The following is a 24037-nucleotide window of genomic DNA, read 5'->3' as shown; positions in this document are numbered from 1 at the left end:
ATATTGGTTTGTTAGTGATGAACTTCCTTCGCTTTTTCTTGTCTGGGAAGATCTTCATATGTCCTTCAATTCTAAATGAGAGCTTTGCTGGGTAGAGTAATCTTAGTTGTATGTCCTTGCTTTTCATCACCTGAAATATCTCTTGCCAATCACTTCTGGCCTGCAAAGTTTCTATTGAGAAATCAGCTGACAATCATATGGGAGGTCCCTTGTAGGTAACTAACTGCTTTTCTCTTACTGCTTTAAGATTCTCTCTTTGCCTTTAACCTTTTGCATTTTAATTATGATGTGTTTGGGTGTGGGTTTCCTTGGGTTCATCTTGTTTGGGACTCTATGGGCTTCCTGGACTTGTATGTCTGTTCCCTTCACCAGGTTAGGGAACTTTTCTGTCATTATTTTTTCAAATAGGTTTTCAATTTCTTGCTCTCTCTCTCTTCTCTTTCTGGCACCCCCATGATGCAAATGTTGGTGTGCTTGAAATTGTCCCAGAGACTCCTTACACCATCCTAGTTTTTAAAAGTTATTTTTACTGTTCTGATTGGGTGTTTTCTATTTTCTTATATTCCAAATCACTGATTTCGTTCTTAGCCTCATCTATTCTACTGTTAGTTCCCTGTAAATTATTCATTTCCGTTACAGTATCCTTTGTTTCTGACTAGTTCTTCTTTTTTTTTGTGGTTTCCGTGTCCTATTTTATGCTGTTGAACTTCTCACTAAGTTCATCTACTCTTCCCCTAAGTTCACTGAGCATCCTTATAACCAGTGTTTTGAACTCTGCATCTAGTAATTCCTTGTCTTCATTTTGCTTCGTTCTTTTTCTGGAGGTTTTTGTTTTTCTGATCTTTCATTTGAGACATATTTCTTTGTCTCTTCCTTTTGGCAGCCGGCCTGTGTTTGTTTCTATGTATTAGGTGAGCTGCTACATCTCCGCAGCTTGGCAGAGTGGCCTAGTGTGATAGGTGTCCTGTAGGGTCCAGTGGCTCAGCCTCCCTATTCACCCAAGCTGGGCACTCCAGCTGTGCCCCTGTGTGGGTTGTGTGCACCCTCCTGTGGTAGTTAAGCCTTGATTGCTGTTGGCACGTCCACGGGAGGGATTTGCCCCCAGGACAATCGGCTACAAGCACTGGCTGCTAACACTGTGGAGGATCAGCGGTGCCGTGGCCCACCCCGTGAAGTATGACTCACCTCAGAGCCTGCTGAGGCTTCCCCATGGGTGTGTTGCTGGTGGAGGTGGTTGGGTGATGCTTCAACGTGATCTGAAGCTGTTCACTGGGTGCGCTGGCTCTGGGACCTCCCAGGAGGTGTAGGACAACCTGTGTTCTACCTGGGGCCACCTGGCATGAACTACAAAGTGATCTGCAGATGGCTGTTACCTGTGCTGGGCTTGGAGGTGCCCAGGAGAGGCCAACCTGAAAATCAAGATCAGCTGCCATTAGTGCTGGGCCTGGGGCCACTTAGTGAGGGGTATGGAGCACACAGAGGCCAGATGTTGCTTGTTGGAGAGATTTTAGCAAAGTCTGAAGCATGAGCCAAGATAGGCCATTAGTATGGAAAAGCCACTGAAAACAACTTGGGGGAGCCTGCAAGTTGGGTGGGGCAGAGTCTCAGAGAACCCACAGGGCTGGGCGAACAACGAGAGCCAGGTTGATGGAGACTCAGATATGGTGCCCGATCCCAGGAATTTAAATTTATTTCTATAGCTCCTACAATTTCCATAAAACCCTCATTGGCCAACAGGTGGGACAGTGTCATTCCCCACCCCACCACCCTGACTCTAGGACACTGGGGCTGTCACACAGAGATATCCTTCACACCAAAAATGCATGATATTGAAGAAAAAATATTGGACAGTTAGCAAAATACTGGGTGGGAGAGCAATTGCAGGGGACCAGGATATGTCACCCCAAAATATGCTACGTTAGCATAAGAATTGTTTTGAGTTGAAGGCATTTGAATTCCTAAAATCTCTTATCTGCCTAAAAGCAGAGCCTCTTGAAGAAAAATAAATAAATAAAAGGTCATAAATCCCTTCCTGTGATCAACTGTAATTTTCTCTTCCTGGAAAAGAGAGTGGGAAGCACTCCCCGACAGACTTGGTCACAAATACTATCCCTCCTGCCTTTCCTCCTGGGGCCACCGGCCTTCCCTCAAGTTCACTGCTCGGCTGCAAATGGCCATGGCTTCCCTCCTCCCCTCATCGCTGTGCATGGAAGCTCTTGAACCGCACAGTTTCTTTGGGCATCCACCCCAGCATGGAAAATTAAAAATTAATAATTTAATTAATAAAGGTGTAAGTGAGTGATGCCTCCTGTTACAATGTCTTTTATTCGTTGAAGCTGCAGCCCCCAGAGACCGAATACAAGAGGGTAGAGGGGAAGGTTCCCCCCCCCACACACACACACACACCAGACGTTGGCCAGTGAGATCAGCTGTGGGTCGACGTTGCTCGATTCCCCTTGGCCTACGTTAGCTGGGGTCAAAGGTGGAAATGCTTCTGACAAGCCAACCCCAGGCATCCTGGCCCAGGAGGGGGACCTCCTTCATGAGGGTCAGGGACCCCAAAGGAGGGCCCAGACCAGGCAGCCGATGCCAGTGCAGTCTGCCTGGGTTTATTTTTATTTAAAGAAATGTTTGTTAATTGATCTTAGAGAGAAAGGGAGAGAAACATCAATTTGTTGATCCTCTTACTTATGTGTTCATTGGTTGAGTCTTGTATGTGCCCTGACCGGGGATCAAACCCACAACCTTGGTGTAGGACCGACTCTAACCCACTGAGCTACCGGGCCACTCTGCCTGGTTTTGATCTTCGGGCCATTTATGGTCTCACAGGCGCGTGGCCGGACCCCGGGGCTTGCCTGTGCACAGAATGGAGTGCTTGCCCCAGGGATGTGGAGCGAGCAGACTCCTTTAGATAGCGAGGTCCGTCCTTAGTCCTTAGCGGCAAGGCATTGTGCTGAGGGGTCCCCCCACTCCACCACCACCTTTAGCAGAGATTCAATCAAGAGAGCGCGGCGCTGGGAAGAGTGAAGGGCTTGGCATGTGTCACAAGGGACAGGCAGGAGCCAACTCCGCAGACTCAGGAGCTGCTGGTCGCTGTCCTCTGGGGTGGCAGAGCCACAAGGACGCGGGCATCTGCCTGTTTCCCACGGTGCCCACTGGGCAGGCCTCCTCAGGACTCGGCCTGGAAGCGGGGAGTGGCTTCTGCCCGGCTGGCTGGTGACCTGCGGGAAGTGGCCTCAGGGGGTCCAGCCTGCCCCACCTACTTCTCTCCCCGGCCCCGGGCCCCTCCGTCCTTCACATGCTGCCAGCCCCATCCCAGGTGCAGCTCCTGCCCCATCCCCAGCGGCAGAGCCAGTCCCACGGCACAGGCACAGCCCTGGGGGTGTGGGCTGCTGTTCCTCACGTGTTCCGGGTGCTCTCGGCAGCAGTAGGGCTGCGCTCCTGACGCCTTGGGGCTGGGTGGGCTCTGGTGAACGGTCTGGCCAATGAGTTTTGAGCGGAAGGGACGCGACTGGCCAGGAAAAGTCCCCCAGAAGCCTGGGCCCTCCGTCCCCGGGGAAGGCTCGAGCCTGGGAGTGGGGGGATGCGGACAGATGGGCCCCAGCCACTAGGAATGGAGCCAGAATAGGCCCATGTGGGGTTTGTTTGGTTTGTTTTTCTTTTTGAAAGTTGTAGTAAAAATATACTTAACATAACTTTGCCATCTTAACCACTTAAAAAAATTTTTATAGGTTTATTTGCACCAAACTGATGACAATGCCAGGAAGCAAGATCTCAAAATGCTCCCATCGTAACCACTTTGAAGTGCACAGCTCAGGGGCATTAAGTACAATCCTGCTGTTGGGCAATCACCCCCACCATTCAGCTCCAGAACTTTCTCATCTTCCCAAACTGAAAGTCTGTCCCCATTAAGCACGAACTCCCAAATTCTTGCTGTTCCCGCGGAGAAATCAGCCCTCCCTAGCTTCCACCTGCAACCCGGCCACGGGAGGGGAGGACCAGGTGCCGGGACCTGCCGACTGAGAAGGCAAAACACACCACAGACACCACCCTCCGGTGGCGGTAACATCACCCATCACCCGGCTCGGCTCGGCCTGTGGACGGAGACCTGCCAGGGGCCGCCCCACCCGGGGCAGGAAAACCATAATCGCTTCCTCCCCTCCGTGGAACACCTCCTTTACTCGCTTACAAATTGGTTACAACCCACAGCACACACGTAGTTTACGTATTTTCATTCTGGGAACTAAAATGGTTCTGGGTTTATAGCAAATACGTATTGCTTTTGTGATCAGAAGGCAGGGAGGAGAGCGGGAGGCAGGGATGGAGCGGAGAGAGAGAGGCGGACAGGCAGAGATCTGGGTGAAGTAACTGGAAACTTCCGGAGAGCGCCCTCCAGCCGTAGACACATTCGCTGTGTCCCTGTGGGCAAGTGGCTCGGCGGCTCCATCCTGTTTCCCCGTCTGAAACTGCCTCCCCCTCCCTGCCCGGGACGCCTGGAGTGCCCTCCCTGCCCCAGGCCCCAACGGCAGGGGTTCGGGTGCTCCATTCCCACTGGGTCCTTGTCCCCTGCCTCCACACCTCGATTTGGGGTGGGGGTCCTGGTGACCCCACCCAGATGCCACCCACTGCTGCAAAATGTATTAACCCAGGTGGCCATTACAGAGTATGAAGCCCGAGGGAAGCTCGCCAGCAAGGGGTGTGGGAGACAGGAGGATGCCCCACCCCATTTTGCAGATGGGCAAAATGAGGCCTGGGGGCGAGCCCTACCTCACACTAAGGGAACAGAGTGGAGGTTAGAAAACCATCCAGAGACCTCCGTCACTTGGCCTCTCCCTCCATGAGCACTTATTGAGCACCACATGTGTGCCCAGAAGGACGAACAGACAGAGGACATGAGAGCCGGGACCATCCAAGGACTCAGGGCAAAAACACAAGACAATGCAGAGGTTGAGCAATTTCTCCTAAAAATGGAGGGATGGACCTGTCTGTGTCCCCCACTGGGGCCCCAGCAGCCCTGCCGGGCTAAATAAATTTATATCAATAAAAATGTAGTCATGGGGGCATTCTGTGTCTCATTCTCATTGGCCACACGTCACGTGCTCCATAGCCACCTGTGGCTGCAGATGGAGAGCATGTCCATCCTGCCAGAAAGTTCTTTTGAAAGACCCGGTTCCACAGCTCAGTCTTACATGCTTCCATTTCCCAGTGAGAACAGAGGGTGAGCTGAGTGTCCTTTAGGTTAAATACACGCACTGTTCGCTTTGAGACCTGTGGGCGGACAAGAAAGGAGCTGTAAACACACACAGTGGATACAAGTGGAAGTGGCGATTTCCCAATAAGATGTATTGTAGCAATGTCAACATTGCGGTTGTGACATTGTAATTGTTTTTGCAAAATGCTACTACTGGGGGAAACTGGGCAAAATGTTATTTCTTGCAACTGCATGTGACCCTACAATAGTTCCTGCCAAAACTCACAGCGCAGCCCTGGCTGGTGTGGCTCGGTGGGTCAGAGCATCGTCTTGTGCCCCAAAGGGTGGTGGGTCCCATTCCTGATCAGAGCACATACCCAGGCTGGGGGTTCGGCCCCTGGTTGGGGTGTGTACAGGAGGCAACTAAGTGATGTTTCTCTTTCACATCTATGTGTCTCTCACCCTTTTCCTTCCTCTCTCTAAAATCAATAAAAACATATCCTTGGGTGAGGATTTTTTTTTATTTTTTTAAGCAAAGCTGCTTTTGAAGCCGTTAACAAACACCTCAGCGCGTATTATCACGGTGAGTGCAGTTTTTTGGCGCTCCCTCAAATCTTCTGCCTAGGCGAGGGTCTAACTCACCCCTCGTTGGTTCTGGCCCCAATTTGGAGAGGTTGTAAGCTGGTTTCTTGCCATGCGTGCTTGGCACCAGGCCGTGGCAAGAGGGGAAACCATCCTAGGAGACGGGGACTGTGATCCATGACGAGGGTCTACAAGTTGCACAGGGTGAGTCACTGGGATGATGGCAGGCTGGGTGCCACTCTGAATGTACAGATAAACCCCGGCCCTGCCAGAGCATCCCGTTCGTCATTCTGGGAATCTGTCCTGGGGCCTTGCTAACCTCTTGCTGGAAAGTCTCCCAAGGGCCTTTGGCAGGGGCGTCCTGGGACCCCCGACTCCGGAAGTCTCCTTGGCCCCGAGCCAAGTGCGCAGCACAGGGCAAGCTCCCTGTCATTGGTATCTGAGCCTTCTGCAGTCTCACAGTAGGTCACAAAAGGGAAACTGAGGCAGGGGAGAGAATAAGCTTCCACGAGGGGAAACTGAGTCTCCATGAGAGACATGATGGAAATCCCAGGCATCTTCTAGGGTTGCCCACAAACCCCAAGCCCTACATGGGGAGGGGCACTACGCGGCTTTGACCGAGGGAACGAATGCAGCCCAGAGTGGGGACCAGAGCCGCCGGGCTCCAGCCACCTGTCCACACCCCTTCCCTTGCCCCAGCTCATCCCATCAAGCTTGAGCTATGGTACATCCTTCCTCACACCCGACTTGATTCCATCACACTTTGCTTTAAACCCGTTTCTCAGCCCTGGCCGGTGGCTCGGTTGGTTGGAGCTCTGACCCTGCACCAAAGGGTTGCAGGTCTGATTCCCAGTCGGGGCATGTGCCTGTGCTGCCAGTTTGAGCCCCACTTGGGGCACATATGGGAGGCAGCCATCGCTGTTTCTCTCATACATTGCTGCTTCTTTCTCCCTCTCCTCCCCGCCCCTCCCCTCCCCGCTTCTCCCCACTCCTCTCTCTAAAAATCAATAAAAAACATATCCTTGGTGAGGATTTTTTTTAAAAAGCACATAAACCGCCAAAACCGGTTTGGCTCAGTGGATAGAGCGTCGGCCTGTGGACTCAAGGGTCCCAGGTTCGATTCCGGTCAAGGGCATGTACCTTGGTTGCGGGCACATCCCCAGTTGGGGGTGTGCAAGAGGCAGCTGATTGATGTTTCTCTCTCATCAATGTTTCTAACTCTCTATCCCTCTCTCTTCCTCTCTGTAAAAAATCAATAAAATGTATGTTTAAAAAAAAAAAAAAAAAAAAAAAAAAAAAATAAAAAGCACATAAACCCATTTCTCCTCCTTCCGGTGAGTCTAAGTCCAGGACGGACCACCAGGTTTCCTCTGGAGACGGGAGAATTAAGGAGGACCCTGAGATGGGGTGACTCACAGGGAGCGCGCGTCGAGGGGATTAGTGACAATGACAGGAATGAAAGCTCCCGCAAATCCCTGCGTCTGGGAGGAGATGCCTGTGCCGGCCTCCTCCCCACCCCGCAGGGTGATAAGTCATTCCTTGGTGCATTTATTGAGTACTTACTGTGTACCAGACTCTACACAAATTTGGTCCCATCACCCTTTCAATTTTTATTAAGAAGAAAGTCACCCTTTTAAATTCAGTGGCATTTAGTACATTTACCATATTGTGCAACCATCACCATCACTTCTTATCTAGTTCCAGAATGTTCCACCACCCCCAAAAGAAGCCCATCCCCATCAGCAGTCACTCCCCATGCCTCCCAGCCCCCGAAAACCATGAACCCACTTCCTGTCTCTACGGACTTGCCTGTTCCGGACATTTTACATAAATGAAATCACTGTGGCTTTTCATGTCTGTCTTCTCTCACTTTATGAAAATAAATAAATAAATAAAGTATTTTTTGACGTTTTAGGTTTAGCCCTGGCCAGTGTGGCTCGGTTGGTTGGAGTGTTGTCTCATACACCAAAAGGTGGGGGGTTTGCCCTAGCCAGGTTTGCTCAGTGGTTAGACATCAGCCTGCAGACTGAAGGGTCAAGGGCATGTACCTTGGTTGCCGGCTTCATCCCCAACCCTGGCCAGGGCATGTGTGGGAGGCAACCAATCCATGTGTCTCTCTGACATCAATGTTTCCCCCTCTCTATCTCTCCCCCTCTGTTCCACTCTCTCTGAAAAATCAATGGGGAAGAAAAAAATCCTTGGGTGAGGATTAACAACAACAAAGGTGGGGGGATATGTGACACCTTAATCAATAAAGAAATTAAAAAAAAACAAAAAAAAAAACAAAGGTGGGGGGTTCAATTCCCAGTCGGAGCATGTAGGGGAGGCAACCAATAGATGTTTCTCTCTCCTCTCTCTCCCTTCCTCTAAAATAAATAATAAAAAAAAGAACACGACGCATATCTTGAATAAGGGTTAAAAAAGGTTTTAGGTTTACAGGAAAACTGTGCCTTTAGTGCAAATAGTTTCCATAGCCCCGCCTGTTCCTATTATTAGCATCGAACATCAGCATTGCCACTGTCTTGTCAAGGGGCGTGTGGAGCAGCTTCCCGTCACAGATGTGATTTTGACAGTTCTGTGCTGGGACTTGGGAGGCCAGTGCCTGTGGGCAGCTGGGGAGCCCGAGCTAGCGCCTCCATTTACCCAGGTGGAGACTGGGCCCAGGGGCCAGGGCAGCCAGTCACCAGCTGGGGAAAGGCTCCCCGCTGCTCCAGTTCCGGGATTTCCCTGTTGCTCCCGGAGGAGGTGGAAGGGCGGGATCTACGCAACATACAATCCACAGCAGAGGCTCAGAGAACAGGCTGTGCCTGGCTGCAGGACTTGGCAGGCGACAAGGGGCAGGGAGCGGTCATTGGCATGGGTTGGTGGGGCTGGGCAGGGCTCTGTGCCACGTAGGAGGGTGGTGGCTTGGCATGTAGCAGCCACCCCGCCTTGCCCACACACCTATGCCAGGCTGGGAAGGGGACAAGCAAGGGGCCTGGGGGAACTGAGATGGGATCTTTGGGGGCTGAGTGGGGGCCAGGAGACCAGGCTGGGCCGTCGCCCTGGAAGGGCTGGTGGTGGCCTGGCTCAGGAGAAGGTAGCTGTGGGGTCTGAGAGGAAGGGTCTAGGAGGCAGCTGAGCAAATAAATGCAGGGGGCGGGGCACAGGCTCGGGTGTCCAGGTTTCCTACTGAAGGGCCAGGTGGAAGGTGTGCCACCTGCTCATCTCAGGTTTCTAGACAGGAGGGGGTGACCTACTGCACCTCATGTCGCAGGGATCCTTAGTGCCTATTACCTTGCCAGGCGCGCCTTCTCTCCAGACAGCCCCCTGCTCACCCGCGTCCAGGCTGTCCCTAGGTGCTGGCAGGCCACCTCCTCACCATGCCCGGTGTTTGCCATTTTGTGGTCTACTGGGCACCACCCCCACCAGGCTTGTCATCCCTCATCTGGCTGGCTTAGAGGGTGACAATGGTTTAGTGAGTCCTTCAGACCCCATCCACACTCCACACGGGGGCAAGAATGGTCCTTCCGGAAGCCACATGCGATCAGGTCTCTGCCCTGCTCACATCCCTTCCGTGGTGTCCACCAGGAGAAATGAACACATCCACATGTGAAATGTTTTCCATTTGTTTCCACAAGTGAAAACCTGTGCACAGGTCCACGGAAGTACGGTTCACTGTGGCCAAAACTGGTAACACGGACAGATGAGTCAACACAATGTGCTCCATCCAGACACGGAGTACTCCTCAGCCACGAACAGCATTAAAGCATGGGCACCAATGTGGATGAGCCTCGAACATGATGCCCAGTGAGAGCCTGTCACAGAAGGCTCCCGGGCCAACAATGGATGGGCCACCCAAGGACCGCCTACCCCCACCCTCACAGATCCCACAGACATGCCAACCCCACATGCCCTGTCCAAATTCCTAAGCCACAGCATCACTGACAATGAATGGCTCAGGGCCACTAGGTTTGGGACAGCTTGTTATACAGCAGCAGAAAACCAGAATGAGCTTTTCTGAGTTTTATTAAATCCTTATAAAACAGAATACAAAATTCCGGCATTGACAGTTGGTGTCAAGGAAAACTTTTGAGCTGTATCAGTTTACCTGGTACAGTGGAGTTAAAGTGCTTGGATGTCTTTCCCCCACTTTTAAAGAAAATTGTCTTTTTTTTTAATATATTAACATGGAAACACTGCCAGTCCCCCTTCCCTCAGCACCAGAGCAGCCTAGCAGCCTGGGACACCCTGGGACCCAGGCCCTCCTTCACAGTGACGGTTCTGGCCAGCCCTCCCGGTTGCCCTGTAGATGTGATGGGGGAAGAGTAAGTAGCTGTCCCACCTTTGAGCAGAAAATGCTGCTCACAGTCGGCTTTCCAGACTGACTTGACCACACCGCCTGTAGCCAGTGAGGCCCTTTTACAAAAGGCAGAACCCCCAGTCGTGATACATGGAATCACTAATGGGCAAGAAATGATGGAGGTGGGGGTGGCCGCCCACCCTGGGGTCTTTGGAAAGACCAGTCCACAGATTTAAGCGGCCAGACAGGCATCAGCCCCCAGACTGCAACAACTGTGCAAGACTTGGGGGGGGGGGAGGGAGGCAGTGTCTGAGCCCCCCAACCCACAAGGCCCCCTGACATTCAAGTATTCTTCAAGAACAGGAAAAGGAAGTCAACTGATGTTCTTAAAATACTAATGAAACAGGATGAAAACTAGATGCCAGAGGGCTATCCAGCTGGCCTGCCAGAAGGACCCAGCCAGAGCCCAGGCCGAGCTGCCTGAAGAGGGCTGGGGCCGCCCACTGGCAGAAACACGTGTGCATGAAGGAAGGGGAAGCTTGTATTGCATAGTGTTTCCCACCTAAGGTCAAAGAGGGGTGTCAGAGTCTCCTCGAGCCCAGCAAGTCACTAGACATCTGACCTGGACTCTGGGGTGGGGAGGTGGAGGACAGAGAGGTTCCTGGGTGCCTGAGGGAGGCCATTCCCCTAAAGGTGGGCAGAGCAGGAATGCTGCCTTTGGGAGTGGGGGATTCATCGGGAACCTGCGTCAGCCCTGGCTCTACGGAGGGGAGGAGACAGGGCTGGCAGAATTTCCATGTCAACTCAAGGGTCGACAGGGGGCAGGACGTGGCCATGGTCAGACTGAGCCCTGAGAAGGGGCACTGGGGTGCCCGGGGTGGGGGATCTATGGGTCCCCCATGTTGGCTGACGAGTGCCAGTCCAGCCCCTCCCATTCCTCCAGTGCCCCTCCCCCCACCCCAGGTAGACAGAGTCCCGTGGAGAGGGTGGGGAGTAGTGGTAATGGGTGCAGCCCTTCCCCCTGTCAGCTGCAACTTAAGGTTAAGGTTCTCAATCAGGGGTGGGGTGAGGTGGGGTGGGGTCCATGTGGGTGGCTGTTCACTCCACCTGCCCACACCCAGGACCCCCCTGGCCACCAGGGTGCCTTTCGGGTGAAAGGAGGTGCAGGGTGAGTCTGGCCTTGAGAACACTAAGGGCAGGGAAGGGGGAGGGGCGCAGGTGTGTTCCTGGGTCCCCCAGCTCTGGAAGACAGCAATGTCCTCCTCTCCTGAGTCACATTGGGCAGGGACCATGGGCACAAGGCCTTTCACAGTACAGCTGAGCCTGTACGGCCAGGGTGGCAGGGTGGGGGCATGCGCAGCACATGTGCCCTCTGCTCTTCTCCCAGGGTGCCTGTTTACTTTTAACACCATTCAAAGGAAAAAAATGGGGGTGGGGGACAGAAAAAAAAAAAAAGGAAAACCCAACAGCAAAAACTTTATATAAAAAGATACCCCCCAGCTGAGCTGAGCACAGCACCTCAGAACCCAAGGGGGGTGGGGGTGGGGGTGTAGCACAGCCTGCTGGTCACTGGCTGGCAATAGCTTAAAAAAAATCTTGAGATCTGATGGGGGAGGGGTGACCTATGTACAGAGAATGGAGGGGTCATGCGTGGTCCCCCACCAGGACCACGGGGGCCGCAGAGAGGCTGGCTCGCTGCCGCCGCTGGGCCAACTTGGATTGGGATGGTGGGGACAGATGCAAGCAGCGTGAGGTAGCTCGGATGACCACGGGCTGGCCCGGTCCCACCTCCTCCAGCGCACCCTCCTCACGCTGGGCCAGCTGCCGGTTCATGGCGATGGCCTCGGCGGCGAAGGACGTGAGGTCTTTGGCACAGCTGTTCCTGCGGACAAGGTGGGACGTCACCAAGGAAGGGGAGGTGGCTGCCAGGTATACCCTCTGCTTCCCTTGGGACCCCAGGGTCTGTGCAGTGCCCTGGAGGAGGGGCTATGGCCCCAAGCTCCCCTCCCCCCAGCCTGGGACCTAATCCACCACCCCTAAAGGACACCCAGGTCTTGAATGGCTTCCCCTACAACTTAAAGAGAACTTATTTTGTATTTTTTAAACACCTTAACTTTTAACCTTTTGCACTCGGATGTCGAGTGTGACTCGACACGGTTAGCATTAGAGTAAAGGAATCGAGAAAAAAGCGAGTGCAAAGGGTTAACCTCCCCTCTCCAACCTGAGACCCCATGCAGGTCTCACCTCTGCAGAACCATGGGCGTGGGCAAGGTGTTCTCTGGGGCGCACTGCAAGGAGACCAGAGAAGCAGGTCTAGAGAACAGAGCCAGGCTCATCCATCCTACCCAGGGCCAACCCTCCCAGGTCCCCAGCTGGCTCTGACACCAACAGGGGCCAGTGGCTCCCCAGGCCTACCTGCTCACCAGCCACCCCGCCTAACCATTCCCCGCCCAGCCCCTCCCTTCTCAATCCCATATTCCCAGGAGTTCAGAGCCCCTTCTACTGGCTAGCTTGAGCAGGTAGTCCTTTCTCCCCATAGGCCCTCTGCCCTGGTGGCCCCAGCTTGGATGACCATTGGCAAGGACAAACACCATGCTCTTCTGGGATCGGAGGGGACAGAGTCCTGTCTCAGGCTGGCCACCCACCCGTCTGCCCTGTGGCTGAGCTGAGCTTGCTCGCCTCTAGGGCACAGGCCAGGGATTTGCTAAGTAGCTCCTGCAGCCAGCAGATGGGGAAGGTTTCATAACTGTGCCCGGGCCCCCGGAAAATAACTGTGACTGACCTCTAGACCCACATCACAAGGAGTCCTGACACTGGGCCCCAAGGGTTCTCCAGCACAGCCCCGGCCCACTAGAGACTGGACAGAGGCAAGGACCCATGCCGGCTGCCCCCAGGGGGGCTGGCACTCACCCCCTGCACCCAGGGGTGCTGCAGGACCTGCGCAGCGCTTAGCCTCTGCTTGGCGTCTCGAACCAGCAGCTTTGAGATGAGGTCTTTGGCAGCAAAGGAGATGTGGGCCCAGTCCTTCTCAGGAAACTCATACTTGCCCTCTTGGATGCTCTCGAATAGCATGTTCTGGGGGAACACATGAGGGGGGGGGCGGCTGCAGCCAAAAGGGTTGAGGCCCACATCCTGATCTCTGATGGGCAAGCCTGGACCCCAAAGGAGCTGGGACACTGCTAAGTGACAGGCTCTCTCAGGGCCCCAGGCCTGACCGGTGGCCCAAGAACCAGGTGCAAGGACCCCAGATTACTACCCAGACAGCGGGATGGAACTTGAGCCCTGGGATCAGCTGGCAGGATGGGCACACCTGAGGGGCCAAGGAAGGTGAGGAAGAAAGGTCTGGGGGGCCCTAACCGGTTTGGCTCAGTGGATAGAGCATCGGCCTACAGACTGAAAGGTCCCAGGTTTGATTCTGGTCAAGGGCACACGAGTTGCAGGCTCAATCCCCGGTAGGGGGCGTGCAGGAGGCAGCAGATCAATGTTTATCTCTCATCATTGATGTTTTTCTCTCTCCCTCTTCCTTCCTCTCTGAGACCAATAAAAATCTATTTTTTTTTTTTTAAGAGACAGGTCTGAGGGTAGCTGGTCAGGAGAGCCAACCTCCTAAGGACTCCAGGACACACATGAATCCTGAGCCTCAAATACTGCATAGAAAACAGGCCTCACTCCAAACCATAGGCCTCACCCCACCACAGCTCCCTGACCAAACTGCTCTATGCTGAAAGGCAGGAGACCTAAACCTCGAGAAACCCAGGAAGGTCAGGCAGGCCAGCACTACTCTGTGGATGCAATCAATATTTAGGACCAGGCCCCAAGGATTGCACAGGGCAGGGGTTGCGCACCTGGCAGGCCGGGCAAGCCTCACCGCGGTCCCAGCCGCAATCGCTGCCGCAGTGGCCCACAAATGGTGGGTAGCCACTGAGCAGGATGTAGAGGATGACACCCAGGCTCCAGAGGTCGCAGCGCTTGTCATAGATGCTGGCCTCCTCGCTGAAGGCCTCCACCACCTCAGGGGCCATATACTCTGCAGAGCCGCACTGCGGGGAAGAAGGAGAGCATGAAGACTAGATGCCATGGGGGAGGGGGACGCCACCGGCCGGGACTTTCCAGTGTAATGTGAGGCAAGGGACCGCCCAGTCACCTGAGCCTGAGCCCGCAGTGACTGACAGCTCTGCTCGGCCAATTACAGGCTGATGGCGGGTGCCAGCCCGCCCCCACCTGACCACAGCCCCGCCCCAATCCCCGCCCTGTCCAATCAACAGGTGCTGGAAGCTCGCCCCTCCCGGCCTGACCGTGGTCCCGCCCCGTCACAGCCGAAGGGCCAATCAGCGGCTGTTGCTAAGCGAAATCCCGAGTTTCAAGGCCCCAGCACGAAGACTACAAGCTGCCCCACATCTCTCCTAGAGGTCCCAAACCACTTCTTTCGACAGAATGTAATCCTGTCCCCTCGCCCTGCCCCTCCCAGCTCTCCCCTAACCCCGTGGGTCCTCACTGGGGTTAGCAGCTCCGGGGTGGAGATGGGGGAGCAGTCCCCATTGAGTTTGATGCCACTGCCCAGGTCAAAGTCGCAGATCTTAACGGGGGAGACCTGGGAGGGGATTAGGAAGCAGCAGTGAAATGAGGTGAGGTGGCTGGAGGTCCTGTCCAGCCTGCACAGGGCCCCATCCCGCAGGGAAGGCCAACCCCCAGCGTCCCTCACCTGGTTGGGGTGCTCACAGAGGATGTTTTCCAACTTTAGGTCCCTGTGGGCGATGCCTGTGGGTAGAACCACCAGGGAGTCAGTGGTGGGATGGGTGTATCTTTAGGGAGTCCTGGGCAGCTGTACTGGGGGCAAGTCTGGACATCCATGGGACCTAGGCATCTTTGGCAGGATGGCAAAAAGTAGGTGGTACCCTGAGCAGCCAACCCCATCAGCCACCTTTGTTGTGCAGGAAATCCAGGGCGCTGGCCACGTCCTGCACCACCACGCTGGCCTCCAACTCATTAAAGTGTCGTCGCTTGTGAATGTGGCTTAGGATGGAGCCTGGGGCCGGGTCATAGTGGAGGAAAAAAACATGTCAGAATAACCCTGTGTCCCCAGGCCACTGCCCAGCACCCACTCCCACCTGGCAGGGAAGCCTCCACTCTGGCCTCCTCGGACCCAAAGTCCTTGACCCCGGCTCAGAGCCCACAAGCCTCCTCTGATGTACAGGACCCTCTGATAGGTCTTCCGAGGTGGCTCTGAGCCCACAGCCCATTAGGACCTAGCTGGATGTGTCTCCCAGGCCCCACATACCGCCCCGCATCTTCTCAAACACCAGGTAGAATCGGTCTTCCTCCTCGAAGAATTCAATCAGCTCTAGAACATTCCTAGGATGGGGGAGGGGGACAGGACAGGAGTGAGACTTCCTAAAGCCCTTATACATGCCCAGCTCATGAGGGGTCCACCCCCCCACACACACCTCCACCTGCCCAAGGAAGGCTGGGACTGGGCCCACAGGCCTGCCTCCATCTTGCCCACCTCAGACTGCCAGCCTAACATTGGGTCCATTCACAACGGCCTGGGACACAGTGGGAACTCCCTAAGTCAGGGGTGGGGACCATCCAGCCCTCGGCCTGTGTAAGGCCTACGAAATCATTTGGTCTGGCCCTGCCAAGGCATTAGGGATGAGTTAATTAAATGTTTGACCAAATACAGCAGGCTTTTTAAAATATGGTTTATTGATTTTAGAAAGTGAGGAAAGGAGAGGGATAGAGAGACAGAAACATTGATTGGCTGCTTCCTGCACGCCCGTACCTACTGGGGATGGAGCCCAAAACCTGGGCATGTGCCCTGACAGGAAATCGAACCGATGGCCCTAACCGGTTTGGCTCAGTGGATAGAGCGTCAGCCTGCGGACTCAAGGGTCCCAGGTTCGATTCCAGTCAAGGGCACGTATCTTGATTGTGGGCACATCCCCAGTGGGGAGTGTGCAGGAGGCAGCTGAACGATGTTTCTCTCTCATCAATGTTTCTAACTCTCTATCCCTCTCCCTTCCTCTCTGTAAAAACTCAATAAAATATATATTAAAAAAAAAAAAAAAGAAATCAAACCGATGACCTCTTGGTTCACGGTTCAACGCCCAGCCACTGAGCCACAACCAGCCAGGCAGCAGGTTAATTTTTAAGTTGATAAATTTGTATGGCCCATGAATGATGTTATAAATAGCCAAATGGCCCTTTGCAGATAAAAGATTCCCCACCCCTGCCTTAAATGCTCGCTGAGGGTAAAGAGGCATTCAGGCCCATTCATCCACTAAAAGATGGCTCAGGGCTGAGGGTGGGTCACATTACCTGTGTCCCTGGCACTGATACAGCATCTCCACCTCCCGGAAAACCCTACTCCGAATGTGGCCCGGCTGCTTCTCAATGATCTGAAACGTGTGGGGGTGGGGGGACACAGCAGCTGTGTCAGCCAGACTTTTCACAGCCCGAGGGGCCTCCACCAGAAACTTTCCCTGTGCTATACCTGAAACTGTTAAAGCTTTAGACCATTATGATCTAGAAAGTTGAGTTCTCCTGTGGGGACCCAGAATCTGCCTGTCAGAACTGCAGCGTCAGCACAAGTAGTGGGCAACGTATTTCTCAAGTGGCACCAAGAGAGGAGTGAGTGGGACAGGAAGGCAGGGAGAAGGAGCCGGCCCTATCCACTCCCGATGGACAAAAAGCCTCAGAGATATATTTGGGGCCTAGGGTCCAGCAAAATACCCCTTCACAGTGTCAGCTTCCCTTGGACTAAGCAACCTCCCCTTTATGACCAGGAGACTGGTGGCCACCATGCTGACTCCCACACTATCCAGGGGACCAGAGGGACCTCAGGCACCCCGCTGCCAGCCATGCCATACCCACTTGCTTCTGCACCAGGTCCTGCCTCCCCCGCTCCACACCAGTCTGAATAGATGTCTGTGACCCCACGAGCCTGGGTGTTTCAGGCCAGCCCAGACTGGCCACCTTGCTCACCAGCAGACACAGCTTCCCAGACCCCAGAGCCTCAGGAAGCCAACACACACTTAAGTCCCCAATCCTTTCTGGCACCCAGGAACTCTAAGAACTAGAGAGTTCTGGGCCCATCCCCAAATGCCCCCCAGCAACCTTGCTCAGAGAGAGGTGGAGTTAGCAGGTGCCTCGGGTCCCCTTTGGCTGGGTGGGTGGACAGGCAGGGTCACCACCTATGCCCGAGGCTCCCTGGGCACCGCAGTGGCCTAGAGGAAGGGAATGTAGTATGTTCCACAGGCCAGGCTCCTGCAGCAGGCAGGCACACAAGTCCACTGACCTCCAAGACCTGGGCCTATGCATGCCCATCTGTCTAGTGACAAACACACCTGACCCGAAGAGGGACAGGAAAAACAGATTCCAGGGCCTCTAGAGACAAAGCCACCAGCCACATCCTTCTACAATAACTGAACCTCATCCTGTCCCTTGGGAATCTGGCTAGGACCCCACTTCATAGAGAACACTGCAGTCCCTCAGGGGAGGGAGATGGCCTTCTGGGAGATCAGACACAGTGTGACTCAGAGCCTCAATTTCCCTACTTGTCAAACAGAGACAGTAAGCCAGGCTGCCCAGCAGGTCCTTAGGAGAAAGATACTCAGAGACACACCGGGTACTCAGAAGGTCCTCCATTCTTAGTGTCCAATTCTCCTACACCATCACCCCCACTCCACCTGGGAGCTTCCAGGGGGCAGGGACCACAGCTGCCTTTGTCACTGTACTTCCACCAGGGCCTGAAGCATCTGGTCAGCCGTGCTTACCAGGGAGTGCCTGACCTCCCTGCCTCCTGTGATCCCATCTAGCTCAGATGCAGGGTCACGAGAGGAGCCTGGAAGGTTTCTTGGAATGCAGGGTTCAACAGTCTAGCCAGACAACAGAGGTCACAGGCCACAGCTCCCAAGCTGTACCCTGGGTCAGAGGCCATATGGGCATGAAGGAGGCTCTGCCCTGGTCTTCCTAAATGCTAAGACCCCTGGGCCCTAAGTATGGCGTTGCTTTTTAATCCCAGTAACCAACATGGGTAAAGCACTAGTTGTGCCTGGGGACCAGCCTGAAGTAACCCAGCAGGTGAACATTAGCTTTGACCAAAGCCCCCTCAACCCCCATCCCACTCTCAATGGCCACTCTGGCACCAGGTCTGCGGCCACCTGCATTAGGGGCCAAACTTCATGGTCACTTCCCACCTCTGCCTCGACTTGGGGCTCAGCCCAGGCTGACCTGGATTCTAGGGGTAATTTTTAGACACTGGCTTTCCCCAGCTGTGAGTCCAGAAGCTTGACTGCCAGATCCCAGGCATTGCTGGGGAGAGGTAAGGCGACAGGTGAGGGTGTTGTGCTTACCTTGACTGCATACTCCTGGTTGGTGATGAGATTGATGCAGGTCTGCACACGGGCATGGGCGCCCTCCCCAAGCACATCCTCCTGTAGCTGGTAGACATCTGGAGAGCAGAGATGGCAGTGAGAGCTGTCCTGGGCGACCTAGTCACTTCCCCCTATCCCAGCCCTGCCCACCACTCACCTTCGAACCTGCCTGAGAAGCTGTCAGTTGCCCGACACCGCTTCTTCTTCTTGCCCCTCTTCTTCGCGTCTGGGATGTCAATGGGCTGGCTCGTGGGCATATCTGCATCAGGAGACCCGGGCGTGAGGCCCACTTGGCCCCTGTGGCTCTCAGGCCCCACCTGGCCCTCACCCACAGTCCCCTCCCTTCCAGGCCCCTCACCAGGGCGGGCTGGGCACTCCAGGCTGAAGTCAGTCTCTCCGGGGTGGGCCTGTTCTAGGGAGAAGGCCAGCTCGAAAGGATTCTGCCCCTGTAATAGAGAAGAGAGAGCTCTCAGGCCGTATTGCTGTCAGAACTGTCCCATTACAGAGTGACCCAGCCCTGTGTACATATGCCAAAGGGGTGAAAGCCTGGCTTCGCCTGACCATGAAGAAATAGCCCTTCTACCCCCAGCCAGGGCCCTTGGGGCCACCAAGTTTAGGGTGTGCAGGGAGGAGGGGGTGCAAGTTACTGTGGCACCTTGGTTTGTTCACCTGCAGAATGGGGACAGCAGTCTGGAGATCAAAGGCAAAGAGCAGTCAGTGGGAGGTGAGTCACCAGCTCTAGGGCGGGGCTCCCCGCTAGCTGCCCTGCCTGCTTTCCCACGGCCTTGTGGGCTCAGCCCTCCCTGTGTCAAGGGGTGCCATCACCCTTCCTGCCTTATGCTGCTTTCTCCTGTCTCACCAATCCCCCAGAGGCTTACAGGAAAGCTATCCATGGGCTCCAGCGTGAACACTGGGCTGTTCTCTGCCTGGGCCACAGCCTGCACTGTCCTGTTCACCCCCAGAGACCCCCAGGAGTGAGCCCCACAGGCCTAGTGCCCAGTGAAGAAACCAGCCCTGTTGGAGTGGGGCCTGCTCAAGATCACTGGGTGGCCCCCAAAACTGGGGAGAGGGCACTAGATCCTGCCCAAAGACAGGCATGCCAGGGATTGGAGACATCGCCTATGGGGCAAACAGAAGGCTGTTAGGATAAATGCCATTTCTGCAGAGCAAAAGATCTTGTATAAGGGCTGACAGTCCCTCCAATAAAGGCTGAGAGACACTGAGGCCTGGCCAGGTTCCTTTAGAAGTTAGTTCTTTTTTTTTTAATATATATATTTTATTGATTTTTTTACAGAGAGGAAGGGAGAGGGATAGAGAGCTGGAAACATCAATGAGAGAGAAACATTGACCAGCTGCCTCCTGCACACCCTCTACCAAGGATGTGCCCGCAACCAAGGTACATGCCCCTGACTGGAATCAAACCTGGGACCCTTCAGTTCCCAGGCTGACGCTCTATCCACTGAGCCAAACCGGTTTTGGCCTAGAAGTTAGTTCTAATTAGCTCCCAACATCCTGATGGACCAGGCAGCCAGGGCCCTGGTGGGCACAGAGGGGGCCTGTATACATAATTGTGGTGCTATGGCCGATGCTGGGTGACCTGGGCCAAGTCACTGCCCTTCTCTGGGCCTTGTGACAGCTGGGGCTGGGGTTGTGGCAGGAGAATCATCCCACAGAGAAGGAACTCCAGGAGAGCCTCAGGAAGACCTGGAGGGGCCCACTCTGCCAGGCCAGATTCCTGCAGACAGGAGGCCCGGAAGCCAGGCCAGCTGCAGAGGGTGCAGGCAGAGGTCAGAGGGAGCAGCTGAAAAACAGGCGGGCCCTCCCAGCCTCCCTATCCACCCTGCAGATAGTTGCTAGGAGGTGCAGGGAGGAAGGGGGAAGGGGGCACTGAAGCCAGCCTGCTGATGCTCATGCACCAGTCCCTGTTCCTGCCCATTGAGGAGTCTGGCTCCCGTGAGGACTGCAATCAATGCTCTGATAAGTCTCCGTCCTTCCATCTGGAAGGAGTGGCTCCAGGGTGGCCACAAAAAGGGATTAGGATGGAGTCGACGTCAGGAAGCTGCCCCCAACAATCAAGTAAAGGCTCTAGGACCCAAAGGGGCCAAACTTGGGTCTCCTCAGCAATCCCATTCATCTCTCCCAGACCCCAATTCAGAAGAGCTGGACCCTGGAGGGCCACTTTAGAGCCAAGATTCCCTGTCCCATGTCCCCACTCCCTCCCTTGGGACTCCCACAGTCCCACCTCAGCACAGGGCATGCACAGCTCCTGGGTGGCCTGCAAAGGCCAGCCTTCAGGCCTAAGCAGTGTAGGCGGGCCAGGCCCAGGGCTGGCTGCGGGCCTTTAGTCAGCAGGCCTTGGCAGGAGGCAGCTGGAACCATCCAGAAAGTTTGAGTATGCTTTGACCGCAGAGCTGGCCCTGCCCACTGACCCTGTCTGAGCTCAGACACAGGCCCAGGAGTTAACAGACCACCGCCAGTGACATCTTGGCTCTACCAGCCTTCCACCCAGCCCTGGCCACTTGGGACATGCCAAGGCTGTCACTACCCTGGAGTGGAAGCTAGGATGACAGGCGTGTGTACTGGGTGGGGCGCTGGCAGGTGAATGCTGGCTGGACAGGCCTGGGAATTCTAACCCAAACACACCAGGCTGGCTCCTCCCACACTGGTGTCCAACTTGCCTACACACACACACACACACACACACACACACACACACACACACAGGTCCTGCCTCCTCTGCAGGGCAACAGGTTCCTGCCCAAGGAGGCCCAGGAAAGCCATTACATAACTCAGCAGGAGGGTGGGGTGGCTGCTGACATCACTGCCTCCCCTGGGCCAGGCCCCATGGGGCCTCGGCCCAGCACCTGCCAAACCCCCCTAGACTTGCTCATTTGAGACTAGAACTCGGAAGCCTTGGGGCCCCCTCAGAGACTTCCCATTCCAACAGGAAACAGGGCTTGGGTCTGGGAGGTGCATGTCTGGGGGTCATCCAATCCACACACACCCCTACTCTGCAGGCCACTTAGGAGGGCGTGTTTGTCGGGGGAGGAACCTGCAACCCTGTCTGGCCCTTCTGGAGAGTAGACCTCACAGACCTCAAGGTGCTGGGGACAGGACTGTAGCCGGCTGACGCCCCACCCAGCACTATACACCTGGCTGAGGTTTGCAGGGGACACACAACCAAGGGCCCCACGGACAAGGGCCCACCTCGGGTTCCTAGAGGAAAGACCTGAGACCTCAGGATCCATCAGACTGGCCTGTGGTCGCACGCACGCCAGGGGCTGCCCCAAGGCCAAGGCCAACGCGGGGGACCAGCACCAGGCCTGGGGGATCTTGAGGGCGAGCTCCGCGCCCCTCCCACCGGCCACTCAGGTAGTCCAGCCCGCGGCGCCCACCAAACCAACCCGGCCCTCACCTTGAACGAACGATGGAAGCCCTGAAGTTCGGCTGTTTTCTTCTGCACCATCTTCTGTCCGGGCCCCGCCAGCGGGGGAGGGGACGCAGGGCCCGGGGGGCGGCCCGGGGGCGGGGGGCGGCCGGAGAGAGGACCCTGCAGGCGGGGGCAGACAAAGAAGGGCGTGAGTGGCCACGGTCGGCGCACCGAGAGTACAGGCCCAGGCAGCGAGGTTCCGCGGGGCCCGATCCCCGCGCCTGAGTCGGGGCCAGGCCAGGCCGGGGTCGCTGGGCCGCACTCACTGGGGTCGGGCTTGGGGCGGGGGCGCTGTTCCTTCGCCTCCGCCGACTGAGACGCGCAGCCCGGATCCCGCTGCGCGGACCGCGCGGGGAATAGTGCCGCCGCCGCCACGACCACCACTACCGCAGAGCCATCCACCAGGGCCACCGCCGCCGCCGCCGAGTGGAGTCTCGCGCGCAGCGCCGTCTCCGCCTTTATGGGCCAAGCCAGCCCCGCCCCCAACGTAGGGCCCGCCCCTCAGTCCCCGCCCACACGCGCGCGGCGGGGGCGGGGTTGGAAGGGCGCTCTGGACCGGAGTGCGGCTGCGCGCTCTGGCCGTGGGGCGTGTCTCTGCGGCTTGCGTTGCGCGGCGAGCGTGGCTCCCGGCGCGTCAGCTAGAAAGGGTGTCGGAGGCGACGGGAGGGGTTGTCTGAGACTCGGGGACTCCTAGACGGAGCCCGGCCCTGCCCCCTGGCAGCTCCCCCAGTGTGCCGGCCGGGGGGCCTAGGATACACTGACTCCTTTTGGCGACACTCCTGCTCACTCACTCCTGCCTTGCAGCTCCCCATCCTGGTCTCAGCTGCTCCAATATGCACACAACATGCTTTGAACTCCCCAAGAGGTCATCCCGTTGTTGGCAGGGAAAAGGGACCACAGTGGGGGATGGGTACTAAGGTCTATGCAGGATCCTTCCTCAGTCCTGCAAAGGAGCGTTTCTTCTGGACTGGTGCGGTGGGGAGCCAGGACAGGAGGTAAAACAATTCCATTTTGGCTGGAGCACCCGACCCAGGTTAAGATAGTCAGCCCTGGCTAGCTGCCTGTCCCCCCAGCAATGTTGAGCAAAGTCCTCAGACCCTGTGCCCTCTAAGCTCCAGCTTGTTCTTCCAGAAGCTTATGGCCACCCAACCCCAAACTCTGCCAACCAGGCCCCGCTGACCTAAGGCTGGACTGTCCCTTCCCTGCCAGCCGCTTCTATTTATATGCTGCCCCCCCAAAACCACAGCTCAGGCTACAGGAGCTGTGAGGCCTCATCTCAGCCAGCCCCCTGGTCGTTTAGAAGACCCTCCCCAACCAGCCCCTCCGTGTGTGTGTGTTTGTGCACGTGTGTGTGTATAGACACATACATTGGCTCCAGGTGCCTGGGGTGGGGCTGCCAGACCTGCCTGCCCAGGAGAAGCCATGGGTCCCTCCTCATCCTCCCCACCTCTCTCCCGCCACCCTTCATCCTGTATTTATGTAATCACCTGCAGGTCTTCATACACTTCTGGATGGTAAGGTGGGTACAGATGGGCCACTGCCCCTTCCCAGAAGGTCAGCTCCACGAGAGCACAGTTCTGTCCACTGCCCAGCACAGGGCCTGGCACACAGGCAGGAAGTACTCACTGAATATTGCTGAAAAGAAGGAATGTGTTTGAGCATTTGCAAATGTGTTCATGTGCACGTGTGTGTGTGTGTGTGTGTGTGTGTGTGTGTGTGTACTTGCATATGGGGATTGTATAAGTCAGTGGTCGGCAAACTCATTAGTCAACAGAGCCAAATATCAACAGTACAACGATTGAAATTTCTTTTGAGAGCCAAATTTTTTAAACTTAAAACTTCTTCTAACGCCACTTCTTCAAAATAGACTCGCCCAGGCCGTGGTATTTTGTGGAAGAGCCACACTCAAGGGGCCAAAGAGCCGCATGTGGCCCGCGAGCCGCAGTTTGCCGACCACTGGTATAAGTGTAATAGCTTCCTGAGGCTGCTGTAACAAAGTACCATACACATGGTGACTTAAAAAAAACATAAATTTGCTCTGGCTGGTGTGGCTCAGTTGGTTGGGGCTGTCCCATGTACTGAAAGGTTGCTGGTTTGATCCCCAGTCAGGACACATGATGGTTTCAAACTCGATCCGTGGTAGGAATCCTGTAGGAGGCAGCTGATTGATGTGCTGTCAC

At 55.5% G+C, this 24037-nt stretch overlaps 1 protein-coding gene across 3 annotated transcripts; it reads right to left on the bottom strand.

The window, feature by feature from the left end:
• Positions 1-11514: 11514 nt before the first annotated feature.
• Positions 11515-22306, bottom strand: MKNK2 (MAPK interacting serine/threonine kinase 2). Of its 3 annotated transcripts, XM_008150670.3 has the most exons (14): positions 22124-22305; positions 21843-21977; positions 18786-18873; positions 18585-18686; positions 18407-18504; positions 16371-16450; positions 15334-15407; positions 14977-15081; positions 14758-14813; positions 14551-14646; positions 13901-14095; positions 12966-13130; positions 12300-12343; positions 11515-11937 (listed from the first exon to the last, which is right to left on the bottom strand). In XM_008150670.3, the coding sequence occupies exons 2-14, from the start codon at positions 21891-21893 to the stop codon at positions 11700-11702; spliced, it is 1392 nt and encodes a 463-aa protein (XP_008148892.1). In that variant the 5' UTR covers positions 21894-21977; positions 22124-22305; the 3' UTR covers positions 11515-11699. The 3 variants fall into 3 exon arrangements, with proteins under 3 accessions (XP_008148892.1, XP_054573513.1, XP_054573514.1); XM_054717538.1 differs by lacking the exon at positions 14551-14646 and having other exon boundaries at positions 22124-22306; XM_054717539.1 differs by lacking the exon at positions 12300-12343 and having other exon boundaries at positions 11771-11937; positions 22124-22306.
• Between the last annotated feature and the right edge of the window lie 1731 nt (positions 22307-24037).

The sequence above is a fragment of the Eptesicus fuscus genome, chromosome 6, assembly GCF_027574615.1.
Source record: "Eptesicus fuscus isolate TK198812 chromosome 6, DD_ASM_mEF_20220401, whole genome shotgun sequence".
Taxonomy (NCBI): domain Eukaryota; kingdom Metazoa; phylum Chordata; class Mammalia; order Chiroptera; family Vespertilionidae; genus Eptesicus; species Eptesicus fuscus.
This window is presented reverse-complemented; position numbering and strand designations above follow the sequence as displayed.